This window comes from Strix uralensis, chromosome 18, assembly GCF_047716275.1.
Source record: "Strix uralensis isolate ZFMK-TIS-50842 chromosome 18, bStrUra1, whole genome shotgun sequence".
Taxonomy (NCBI): domain Eukaryota; kingdom Metazoa; phylum Chordata; class Aves; order Strigiformes; family Strigidae; genus Strix; species Strix uralensis.
In genome coordinates this window covers 17,179,123-17,191,485 of record NC_133989.1, presented here as the reverse complement: position 1 = coordinate 17,191,485, position 12,363 = coordinate 17,179,123, and the positions used below count along the sequence as shown (strand labels likewise).

The 12,363-nt window shown below is 44.5% G+C and overlaps 1 protein-coding gene across 4 annotated transcripts in view; it reads right to left on the bottom strand.

Annotated features, from left to right (window-relative positions):
- Window positions 1-12,363, bottom strand: part of NDRG3 (NDRG family member 3) — a 64,737-nt gene that overhangs the window by 29,660 nt on the left and 22,714 nt on the right. For 2 of the 4 annotated variants that reach the window (XM_074887971.1, XM_074887973.1), the window contains exons 2-3: window positions 5,092-5,197; window positions 38-73 (exon numbers count right to left, since the gene is read on the bottom strand). In XM_074887971.1, coding sequence (XP_074744072.1) covers window positions 38-73; window positions 5,092-5,148 — 93 coding nt within the window. In that variant the 5' untranslated portion in view covers window positions 5,149-5,197. The remainder of the gene's footprint in view (window positions 1-37; window positions 74-5,091; window positions 5,198-12,363) is intronic. The other 2 variants (XM_074887972.1, XM_074887974.1) reach the window with 1 other exon arrangement.

The following is a 12,363-nucleotide window of genomic DNA, read 5'->3' as shown; positions in this document are numbered from 1 at the left end:
TCTGCCCACAGATTCTTGTCTCCTGCACGTGTCTTACCTGACAGTCGAAGTCCTGGAAGTTGCGAGCCGCATTCTGTTAACAAAAACCAGAAAGAAAAAATAAAAATATAAAAAAAAAAAAAAAGAGTTCAGCATAGTACCCAAAAACATCCCCAGCAACATCGTGAAAGTTCCCCTCAGAGACCCTTGCTTCAGCACAGTCTACCCTGACTACAGTCAGGACAGCAGCAAAATGTGAGACCCATACAAGAAAACTCCATGCAAGTTCTGCCTGTCACTAGTCGGCAAGGCTGCCAGGGGCTGTCCCAAGGCTGTCAGCTAAGGGGTGCACCTGTGAACACAGCTGAGAGTTGAGAGCATTTGAGCAGGGACAGATGCACATGGGAAGGACCCTGACAAAGTCAGGCTGGTTATGAGGTTGGGTTTTGTCTGGTCCTGGTGCCCATTACCAATTTGAAGGCATGACTCTTGAAAGGACTACCACTAGGATCTCATGTAATGAGTGCAAGAAAACAAGCCATGCAGTCAGTTACTCTGCAGTAACTGCAGCGTTCCACAGCAGATGCAGTGACCTGTAAGCTACTGAAACCAGAGCGTGTGGTCACTGGGCTCAGCAATTCACAACGGACTTTTCCCAGAGGGTGACACCACGCACACAGGCAAGCACAGCACACATTTGTGTACCGCAAGTTCGAAGGTCTGCAGTAACTTGTCTGTATGCCCACGTGCTTCGTAAGGCTCTGTCTCTGCCCACAGAGTAGGTTATGTTACTGAGTGCTGTCAAATGCTGCAAAAGGCTGAGCAAATCATCTGAGACAGCATTCTAGCTTGTGTGTTTTAGGCATAGCACCTTAGTGCTAAAATTACAACTAGGACCACACATGCACAACAGAAACACCCTGAACATTTCTTCTGGCTGAGCACCCTAACTCCTCTCCATGTGTAAACAAATGGCCCTGTTCTCCTCCCCCCAGAGCTTTGCCACATTAGTAAGAACACAGGTTACTACCTATGTTCTTCAGACCAAGGCATTTGAGATATCTGCAAATCTGTTTTAAAAATGCCCCTGATTTTAAGTATTGAACTGTGTCTATGTTCTGAACATCATGTGGCACAAAGCACCAAATCCTCAGGACAGAGGAAAAGAAAATAAAAAGCAGCCCCCTCTTATTTCAGTTTGAATTAGTTGAGATTCCTGACAACTCTGTCTATGCCTCTTTCCCTGCTCTGTTAAATGCAGACAGTGGAGCCTTCTCATCTACCAGGTCATAAAGAGGGTCAGTTCAGTCATCCAATACCACAGTGATTAAGGACTACAACAAAGCCTATGAAGAAATGAGAAACTTCTGTATCCAACAATGGACTCAGATGGAGCATGCTAAGTAAAGAAAAGGCTGATCTGAATTTGTACCAAAAATAGCACAAGATTCCCTGAGCAGGGAATAGGGAGGAAATGACACAACACAAGAATGGTCTGCAATTGTGTTGCTTGTTGTCAGGGTATAGCATGATGCACAAGTAGCATTAGTGCTGACATGCCCTGCTCTTGGATACTTGATTTTAACACACCAAAATCTGACCTTAAACCATTAATTTATTAATTGTCTTAAGAAAGTTTAAGATTAAGGCAAGTTTTTCAGGCTTCTGAAGGTGTGATGGCTGCACCTCAAAGACAAATGACCCAAGGCAGAAAGGACAATCCAGGAAACTATAGACCTGTCAGTCTGACCTCGGTGCCAGGGAAGGTCATGGAGCAGGTCATCTCGAGTGCCATTAAAAGTCATAAAATGGACAACCAGGGGATCAGGCCTAATCAGCATGGGTTTATGAAAGGCAGGTCCTGCCTGACAAACCTGATCTCCTTCTGCAACAGGGCAACCTGCTCATTGGATGAGGGAAAGGCTGTGGATGTTGTCTACCCTGACTTCAGTAAGGCCTTTGACACCGTTTCCCACAGCATTCTCCTGGCAAAACTGGCTGCTTGTGGCTTGGATGGGCACACGCTTTGCTGGGTAAAAAACTGGCTGATGGCCGGGCCCAAAGAGTTGTGGTGAACGGAGTTAAATCCAGTTGGTGGCCGGTCACGAGTGCTGTCCCCCAGGGCTCGGGTTTGGGGCCACTCCTGTTTAACATCTTTATTGATGATCTAGACGAGGGGATCGAGTGCACCCTCACTCAGTTTGCAGATGACACCAAGTTGGGTGGGAGTGTTGATCTGCTCGAGGGTAGGGAGGCTCTGCAGAGAGACCTGGACAGGCTGGAGCAATGGGCTGAGGCCAACTGTATGAGCTTCACTAAGGGCAAATGCCGGGTGCTGCCCTTGGGCCACAACAACCCCCAGCAGCGCTACAGGCTTGGGGAGGGGTGGCTGGAGAGCTGCCAGCCAGAGAGGGACCTGGGGGGGTTGATTGACAGCCGGCTGAACAGGAGCCAGCAGTGTGCCCAGGTGGCCAAGAAGGCCAGTGGCATCCTGGTTTGTATCAGCCATAGCGTGGCCAGCAGGGACAGGGAAGGGATCTTGCCCCTGTGCTCAGCACTGGTGAGGCCGCCCCTCGATGAGTGGGTTCAGTTTTGGGCCCCTCACTCCAAAAAGGCCATTGAATGACTCGAGCATGTCCAGAGAAGGGCAACGGAGCTGGTGCAGGGTCTGGAGCACAGGTCTGATGGGGAGCGGCTGAGGGAACTGGGGGGGTTTAGTCTGGAGAAGAGGAGGCTGAGGGGAGACCTCCTGGCCCTCTACAGCTACCTGAAAGGAGGGTGCAGAGAGGGGGGATGAGTCTCTTTAACCAAGTAATAAGCGATAAGACAAGAGGGAATGGCCTCAAGCTGCGCCAGGGCAGGGTCAGACTGGCTCTTAGGAAGTATTTCTTTGCAGAAGGGGTTGTTGGGCGTTGGAATGGGCTGCCCAGGGCAGGGGGGGAGTCCCCATCCCTGGAGGGGTTTAAGAGTAGAGTCGACATAGCGCTGAGGGATCTGGTGTAGTTGGGAACGGTCAATGTTAGGTTAATGGTTGGACTGGAGGAGCTCCAAGGTCTTTTCCAACCTAGACAATTCTGTGATTCTGTGACCCAATCCAGCCTAAGGGCTGCCCACTCAATCTCCAGAATTAAGCTGTCACATTTCAATAACTTTTCACTGAGGCTACATTAATAGGAGTCAAAGGTGCCAGAATATGAACCAGACAGAATAATAAAGTCTCACTGACTTAAGTTTTCTGGTCAGGTTTTTCTCTCTCCTTCAACTAAATGGGAACACTTGAAGTTGTTTTTCTTTCCCAGTATAAAGTCACTGCATTTTAGTGAGCCTGAACATATATAATCTAATGTATTTTACTTCTCTACACTTTCTATTAGGCTTAACATAAAAGTGTTTGTATTCTTTAAAAGTCAGGCTTGCCATTTTTTGCTGACTTAGATTTGAGACAAAACAAAGCCAGGACTCAGTGGTCCCCAGCACCCTACAGTTCAGCCAAGTGAATGAGGTATGACCCATTTTCATTTCCCAGACAATTCCACCAGTTTTAGAGTTTAAGACACCAGAGCTCCTTCTCTCCGTACAGTAGCCTTTGTAACTGAAGAGTTCTTGAGCACTCGCCCATTAGCACCTTAAGAGTTTTACTGTACTATTTCTGGCCCTTAATCCATGCTGGCTCAAACTCCTACATCTAAAGTGGGTTGGTCAGTAAAAATCTTAGTGAACTGCCTGCTCAATACTTTTTGGACTCTGACTTTGCACAGAACAGCACATTATGGCACCACACCCATATGCTCCATACATGTGTATTATTTCAAGCTTGAAAGCATTAATAAGGACCAGACCTCAGAGATGGTAGCACCCTGAGGCATTTCTTTTTGTTTAACAAAGTGTAAAAAGGAGAACCACAGCACACTTCTCTTCCCATGCTATGCTGAGGACGGTTCTGGAGCCACTCTTCATATTTTTTCCTACTAAGATAGAACATACTTCCTGTAACTTCAAAACTGAGTCAAAGAAACCAAAGATCACTTTGTATGTGCCCTTCTGTATGCTGGTTAGCACCACTGGGCTGTTCAGGTGAGCACTCTGCATTTAAACCAGAACTGTCCCAGCTATAAGGTAAGAGAAGTGGCTGTGTAGATGACACCATGGCAAGGACCTGATGGGACTGATCAGGCAATACTTGACAGAGAGCCTGAAAACTTATCAAGTGAAAAACACCTCATTTTGGCATGCTTCAATACCTCCTACTTCAGTCAGCTCACTGAAGCAAGGGAAATCTACTCTCTTGAATCCAAACAGAGAAAATCCTAGGAGAATCATAAGCAAGATCTGGGGCACTGCATTTAGGAAGTTTGCCTTCTGTAAACGTTTATCTCTCATTTTGAAATCATAAACTGTTTTCAAGGCCTTTCTGTATTTTTATCTGCTGGTCTACACCAATTTTGTTCTTCCAAGGCTCACCCTCCCTGGAAACATTTTAAAAATTACGTTTAAACTATGGTGGAAGCCTAGTAGTCAGCATTAGACTGTAAGAACAGGCAGCTGGTCTGCAGATTTCAACTGAATTTTTAGATTTCACAGATACTAAACAGATATGCTAGCACACTAAAGAAAAGAGCAAAAACTAAGCAGCACAGATTAGAACATAGCAGAATTTCAGAGATTTCATCCAGTTAGTGTGGGAGTCTGCACTAGACAGCGCAGTCTTCTGCAAACACACAGTGAGTGGACAAAGTACCATCTCTCTTTGGCAACACAAGCTAGTTCTTGATGTCAGCTATTCAACAGCAAAGCACTGGGAACTGCTTCACACACCAAACTTGGCTGTGAGGTATGGAAAGTGAGCAAACTGCATCATTCATAATGACAATTTGCAGATGCAAGATTCTAGATCTTGTTGGGATGGGACTCCCAACTTACCTGAACTGTGGTGGTCTGCCTTTCCCTGAGACTTTGTAAGAGTATGCGGTGGTGGATTATCAGAGTGGGGAAGCATTTATAAGTACTTAAGTTTACTTCAAGCTGTAAACAGATTGTGGCAATCATGGCTCCTTGCCAGACACAAAGTCAGCCAGCGTACACCTGTGAGAGCGAAGGAGCAGCTAGCATTACCTTATCATTCAGGAGCGGTTTGATCTCTGTCAACTGAACATCCTGCAGTTCGTCCATGGTGCTGTAAGTGGAGCCAATTAATCCTCAGAGCAGCAAATAGGTGATTCTGAAACAAAGGCATATTGTTAGAAACAGTATTACAAGAGATGCTAGCCAAAGAAAGCTTCAAGGTCTTTCATTAGACTTGCATATGCTTAAACTGAAGCCTGAAACAAGCTGGTTCTCGGTGCAACACAAAGCACCTGTAACCACAGAAGGCAAACCCCATGCTTGCACTGTGTCCCTACCTGCACGTGGCCTTGCCCACTGAAAGCTGTCCCTGAAAGCTCAGGCCCTTCTATTGAGAAAGTCTGGATTCACTTCCATGCATTGCTGGTACTTCAGGCATATTCTGCCTGGAAATGGACTGGAAATGACTGGATCAGCAGAGTGAAAAACTGTGTTCAATCTGCAGGAATACTGACATCTCATTGCCGTGCCTGACACCCTCACCACAGCATCCAGCCAGTAAAGACAAAGCTGTGCCTGTAATCCACGAGACATGCAGCCAACACTGCATTTGCACATGGGAGACAGAAGTGTGGAGATTGAAGTACCTTGCTGGCAGAACATAAGACAGTCTGGAACCCAAGACAGCCCTTGTTTTATGAGGTGGGATATAAAAATAGCCACCAGATAGTCCCGTTCCAGCTGAACATGTGCAGGGTAACACTGTTAACTGTGCAGCCCAAACAATCATTCTCCATCAGGTGGTGCAGAGTCATCAAAGGAAAGAAAAAAATGTAATCAACGGTACGTGAGGGTGCCATATGTCTATGGGAAATCATTGCTGCCACAGAGTCAGAGAAGAAAACTTCTACTATAAATACAGCAACGAGGATGAAGATAAAATAAGACAGAGTTTACCATTAACTTATTTTAGAGCCAGAGGCTCTACCTGTGTTTCCAGACAGGAGAATTTCTAGAGCAGGCAGTTGCAGCAAGATGAAGACAGCTCTGGCAATAGGAGATGATCATGCCTGGTGGTGCAGATTATTTGGTTGTTCAGGAAAACTATACATATTACTGTAGATGAAATAAAAGAAGTCATGGACATAAGTAGGGACAGGAATAGGCATGTGGTGGGCTTCCTGGGCGTTAGCTGAGCATGCTAGAAAAAGACTCTCAAATACTGTCACAAATCAAATTCTTTGTCCAAGATAATATATTGCTGCTAACCACGGAAGAAAAAAAAAGTAGAAAAATAATACTGCAACTGTGCTTCTCCAGCCACCTTAATTCCACACAAACATGCACTGCCCCTGGAAGGAGGGGTTCCCCTCACCCCAAATGCTGTGCAAAGCTGTGCATTCTCATCACCCCTCTACACCAGCACTAACATTGGCATGGCTGAAGCCAGCCTGGCACAAAACAAATCACAATGTCTTTTCCCTCTGAAAATCAGCCATAGCAACTCCTTCTCTTTTAGCTCCTTTGCTTTGGGAAACTTGAAATTTTTTTTATTTTTTTTTTTTTTCAGATTTTCTTGCTGTAAAACACGTCAGTTGTGAGAGTTCCAAGAAACCAGTTAATTTGCAGGTAACATCCTCCTTACCCCACGATGAATTTTTATTCAGTAAAGGTCATTATATAATGCACTGTAAGCCCCAGAGGAAGAGCTAGTTACTTGTCACCCAAGAGACCAAGAAGTTGTCCACTCTACTCAAAGGGATTAAAAAAACTGTGCACACACCGGCCACCTCTCTCTGTCAGTTTTTATACACAAGGGAGTGGTAAGTTACACTTGTTTTGTGGTTCATGAGTCTTAGGCTCACACCTACCACTTTTGCCTATAAACCAGTCTACAGTGAAGCAGGGCATCTAATAATCACTCTCTATCAAACTTCGACTGACCAAAGAACAACTCAAGAGTACCAATTGCTCTGCATTAGATTGCTCAAAGATATTTTTGCTAAAGCTTTGCAGACACTCCTCCTAGTTAACCCTGAGCTATATGAAGATCAATAACTTCCAGAAAGCCCTGGGATGCATCCTGCATAAACCTGCCCCAGGACATTGTTTGCTGCTGATATAAGCATGCCAGGCAGTGAAGTGTGGAAAGTCTAGAGAGAGGGAGACATTTTGTAAATCCCATGCACTACTTTGTTAATCATTTGTTATACGAAAATAATAAAAAACTAAGTAGGTGTTCAAAGCAAGGATTATCAAATGCTTTTATCTCATCAACCTCGATTTCATACTTTGTCTCTAGATCCAACTACAGTGCACACAATAAACAACGTCACTCTAAAATTAATCTGGTACTTATCTTCCTGGTCCACTATTCTCCAAATACTGTTTAGGGGAAGGAGGGTCTCTAGGAGCTAAGGCATCCATCTGCTATATTATATCTGCACTGCGTGTTCCTTTTTTATAGCAAGCTGGGCAGCCACAAGAAGAGCTGCTGTTTTGGCTGCTGGACTCAGAATTAGGTGAAACTTCCTTGAAAGAGAAGAAACCACCTTCCTTAACACCAACTGGGCTCACGTAGCTGGGAACACCTCTGTAGGAGAGCACGCAGGAGTAGGAGACATGCTCTGCATGCAGTCTGCAGCACAGTCAGCCTGGGAGACGCTGGCTTGGAGCAGGCCCTCACCCAGGCTGCAGGAGCGACAGCAGGACTTCTGGAGGGGCCAAAGGGGACCGAATGCTGAGATGAGCCAGGAAGCCACTGAAAATTGCTGAACTGAGAGCAAAATCAGACAGAAAGATTAAACCTGTACAGCCACAAATGGCCAGATGGTGGATTTCTTTTCTAAACATTTTGATTCTAATCTGCTCATGCAGCAAATCTGATTTTTTTTCTGCTTTCTTAGAAACTCAAAGCTTTTCAAAGGTTTTTCGAAGGAAAAGGTACAGGGGGTCCCCATCACTGCTTGCGAGCAGCTGTTTTTAGACTGCTGAACCAGCTCTTCTCAATCCACTCACTTGTGAACTCTCCAGAAAATGGCTCACAGCCTCGGGACTTCATTTCAATCCATTCAGAGGATATTCTGTAGGCAGATGCACACACTTTTCTCTTCTCAAGGTCTTAGCAAGCTGAATGTGATTGCCCTGGACCAAATCTGGGTAACTTGTTATTACAGCAGGAGGTCTGACTCCCTCTACTCACCACAACTTCACCCGAGCACCCTGCTATGCTAACAGCAACACAGCTTTCAGCTTGAAACATAGCAAAGGGACACATTTGCCAAAAAAGGCCACAAAAATTTCTCAAAAGAGAATGCTTTGTAGCAGACAGACCTGGTAAAGTACATCTCCAAACACAGAGGCAAAGGGAAGGGTGGGGTATTGGTGAGCTGGGCTAGCCTCTGCTCCAACCATGTTCAAGACTCCTTGTAAAAAGATCTGCAGACATGTCTGCCCAGGAAACAATCAATTCTCTCCCTCCACTCTTCCTATTATTTAAAAGAGACTAATATGTCATTTCATAAGCTGAAAACAAGTTTAAAATACCACAACAAAGCAGCATAAATATTCACAGCACAGAGAAGAGCTCTGTAGAAGACAGGCTACAGGCAAAGCAAAAGGTTTGCCTGGAATGATCCCTGCATAAATTATATATTTTTCTATAAATGTCCCAGTACCACCTGCTTTGCAAGTATTCCTCTTGCCTCCATTTGTATGACTATAAATACACGCAAATACCCCAATTTAAAGCATCCATCCCTTTCCAAGGGCTTCCCAAAGATGGAATAGACTCTATGCTCTTTGAAAACCAGTAAGAATCGAGGAAAAACATTTGGTGAATCATTAGCACGAAGACTAGAACTCAGGGTAGGGCACAGAGGGCTGCAAAAAAACATGGCAGTTGAGCCTCAGAAAGAAACCATTTACCTATAAGATCTGAAATATGTGCTTGCTTTCTTACTTCAAGATAAGGGTGCTCTCAATTCACCTAATTTCAATATACAGAAAAAGAAGCTGTGTTAAGGTAAATTCAGTAAGTCAAGAGCGTGAGTGCTACAGACCTGCACCCACAGAGCCGCAAGCTTCAAGAGCTGGACCCTGAATCCAACCCTCTGGGCACCTCCATAGCAAAACACAATATTCAAGGAGGTGCAACCTCTCCATGCCATTTAGGAACTCAGTGCAACAAAATCTTGTATTCAGAGGCTGAAAATTCTTCTTCATTCATCTCTACACGACTACAGCTTCTAATTTGTTAACTCTGTAGCCCGTTATACTCCTGCTTTGTATGTTAACTGCACTGAGGCAAAATTACACAAGACAGTTATCAAGCTATGCTACAAAATACGGCATTAAATATACTTAAAAATATGGTCCCTGGTTTGGAAGCCAGCAGAGGCCAGCTGAAGAAGCCTCCTCCCTCGGAACTGACTCCAATTACAGCCATGACAATCTGGGTTAGGTTTCCAAGAACTGCTCTCTGACACAGCTATCTGCTTCTTACAAGATGGAAAGAAGAAATGCTGCTCCAGGGTGTGCAAAGGAAGATGGGAACAAACCCAGAATTTGCAGCCAGTGCAAGAACAAGCACACCATCCACAGTCCTCAGGTTTGCAGCTCAGACATTTATTCAGCCGCCTGTGTTGTGTAGCTTTACACCACAGCTTTTTCCTCTCTACAGAAGGGGATTCCTGCTTCCTGTACCTCCTTTGCTTCTCTCTCGCACACACGCTGGAAGACAAGCTGCCTAACAAGGTTCCTCAGCCTGGCTAGGCAGACCACAGTTAAAATAAGATCTATATGCCAGGACTAAGTTTCATTTATGGCCTTTGAGACCCTTGGGCACTCCTGTTACGTTGCTCCTCAGTGCTTGTAAGCCTCTTGATAGCACTGTGCTTCCAAACCACCTGCATCAGCTACTCTGTTTTCTATACTGAAACGCTGGCTAACACAGTAAACTTCCAGCAAAACAGGCAAAGGGTCCAAATTCACTTTCAAAATATTTTCCTAGGTTACTCGCTTTGCGTTCCAGCTCATATATTTTTGGGAATGCACCACATGGCGCTCCACCTCCAAGACAAACTGCGAGCCTGCAGAGAGAAATTACGTTCTGCTTAACCAGCACAGTGCCAGCTACTGCACACGAGCGACAGCAGCTTCCTAACACAGCATGCTTTTACCTCCTCGAAATCTGGGTTACACCCGGGACAGAAATGCCAGCTGCTAAATATACTTTCTAAGGAGTTTAAACAAGACCTACATTTAACAATGGTTTTGTAAGGAAAAGGTCCATGCCCAGCTTTCCATTAATTTTGGAGAAGGAATCCAATTCTAATTACAAGGAGCGTCACACTGCCATGTGTGTAACTGAGCTCAGCCAGCAGGGCACCATCCTTAGTCCCCATGTGAATTAACAGGCATCAACTATAGGGCTGATTAAGCAAGAATAATGTAAAAGTCTTCAAATTGTTTTGGGTTACCCAGACCAATGCCCATGAAAACACTGAACGATGCAGAACTCCCCTGTACTGTACAGCCCAAGAAGTTTTAGAGTAGGGGTATCCAGGATAAAAACTGGAATGGGAAATTTCCCCCATGAAAACAACACAAATTATTGTCTCCAAAAGAGCCTTTTCTGGTCACAGTATCTCTTTCAAATAGCTTTGCAGCACTTCCATTAATAAGCTGTTCTCCCCACTGCAAATGAAATAAGCAGTGGCTATTATTACTGATCATGTTATTCACCTGATTTTTCCATGTCCCCTTCTTGCCCAGTGGCACCACTCTAAAGCAGTACCTGCATCATCCAGCGTCAGCAACTCACACAGCTCCAACTAAACCACAGGGCCATTTTTACCAGTTTTATGGTGAAGGACATGTGGAAATGGATCTGTTCGAAGACGCCTGCCCCTCTGCTGAGCCACCTGCTTCCACAACCCCTGTAGTTCAGAAGGTCCCACCCAGGCATGAGTGAGGGCTCTTGAAGGCTTCAGTTGGACATTTGCCCCAACCAAAACATTCATCGCTCTTCATCAGCACTGTCTACCATCACTGCATCCACCACAGCTTCTCCCCATGCCATCTCCTCCATCCACCCCGTGACAACACCTTCAAGCTCTCACCCACACACATGCAATATGTGCAGCTGAACACAGCTGCTCTGCAAGCACACATCCTTGGTCTGACACAAGCCAAATGGGGAAACTGGTCTCCTCGACAGCAACTTACTCGTAACCAGCTTATGATTAAATCCGAATGCTTTCCACCAGATCCTTCGGTTCCCTCTGCAGTTTGATTTTCGAGCTTGTTTCTGCTTTAACTATGCTTGCTACTAATTGACTGTGTGTTTTTACATTTTAAGTAAAAAAAGTTAATCAAATAAAAATATGTATCCCATTGAGCAAAATAAAGTGTTCCAGAGCAAGATGGATTGGAAATCTGTTTAAATGAGATTTTAACAACGATTTTTATCATCAAGCTGCACATTTCAATTTACTGAAATTTAATGCTGATTTTGCATTTTATCTTATTGAAAAAGTTGCATTTTCACTGGCTACCATACTTTACAATGCATTGATAAATATAACCTTTACACCCAACTGAGCCTTCTTGCTGTGTGGGAGGAATTGACTTTTACGCATGGTATAGCTAAACAAACATTTAGTCAGACATCAGTTTTCATAGTTTGTAATGCAATTGTGATTGATCTTTTCTAACTCATTTGTGTGAATTGCTATTGGGATGGAAGAAAAATATTCAGATCAAATGTACAAGACAAGTGTGTAGAGTCACTTTCATTTTAAAAATAAAGCTACGTTAAACTTCTTGTGTTCACTCATACAAATTGTACAACCTAAACCTGATGTAGTAACATACAATCAGTGGTGAAGGAATTGCACCAAGTATTTTTGTTCATTTTTTTTTGCATGTACAGTTTAATATAGTGTAGCCTGGATAAACCTAGCTTAATGTGGGTACAGAAATCATCACAGACATGTCCAAAGCTCAGGAAGAACAAATATATTCTGCTCCTCAGCAACTAAGACAACACAACTGCTTCTAGTATCAGCTCATTCAGGTTACTAACACCCTTTCATTGTGCTGTGTATATATACAGAATCACAGAATTATCTCGGTTGGAAAGGACTTTGAAGATCATCTAGTCCAACTGTTAACCCAACACTGACAGATCCCAACTCCACCAGATCCCCAAGCGCCATGTCAACCCGCCTCTTGAACACCTCCAGGGATGGGGACTCCACCACCTCCCTGGGCAGCCCATTCCAACGCCCAACAGCCCCTTCTGCAAAGAAATCCTTCCTA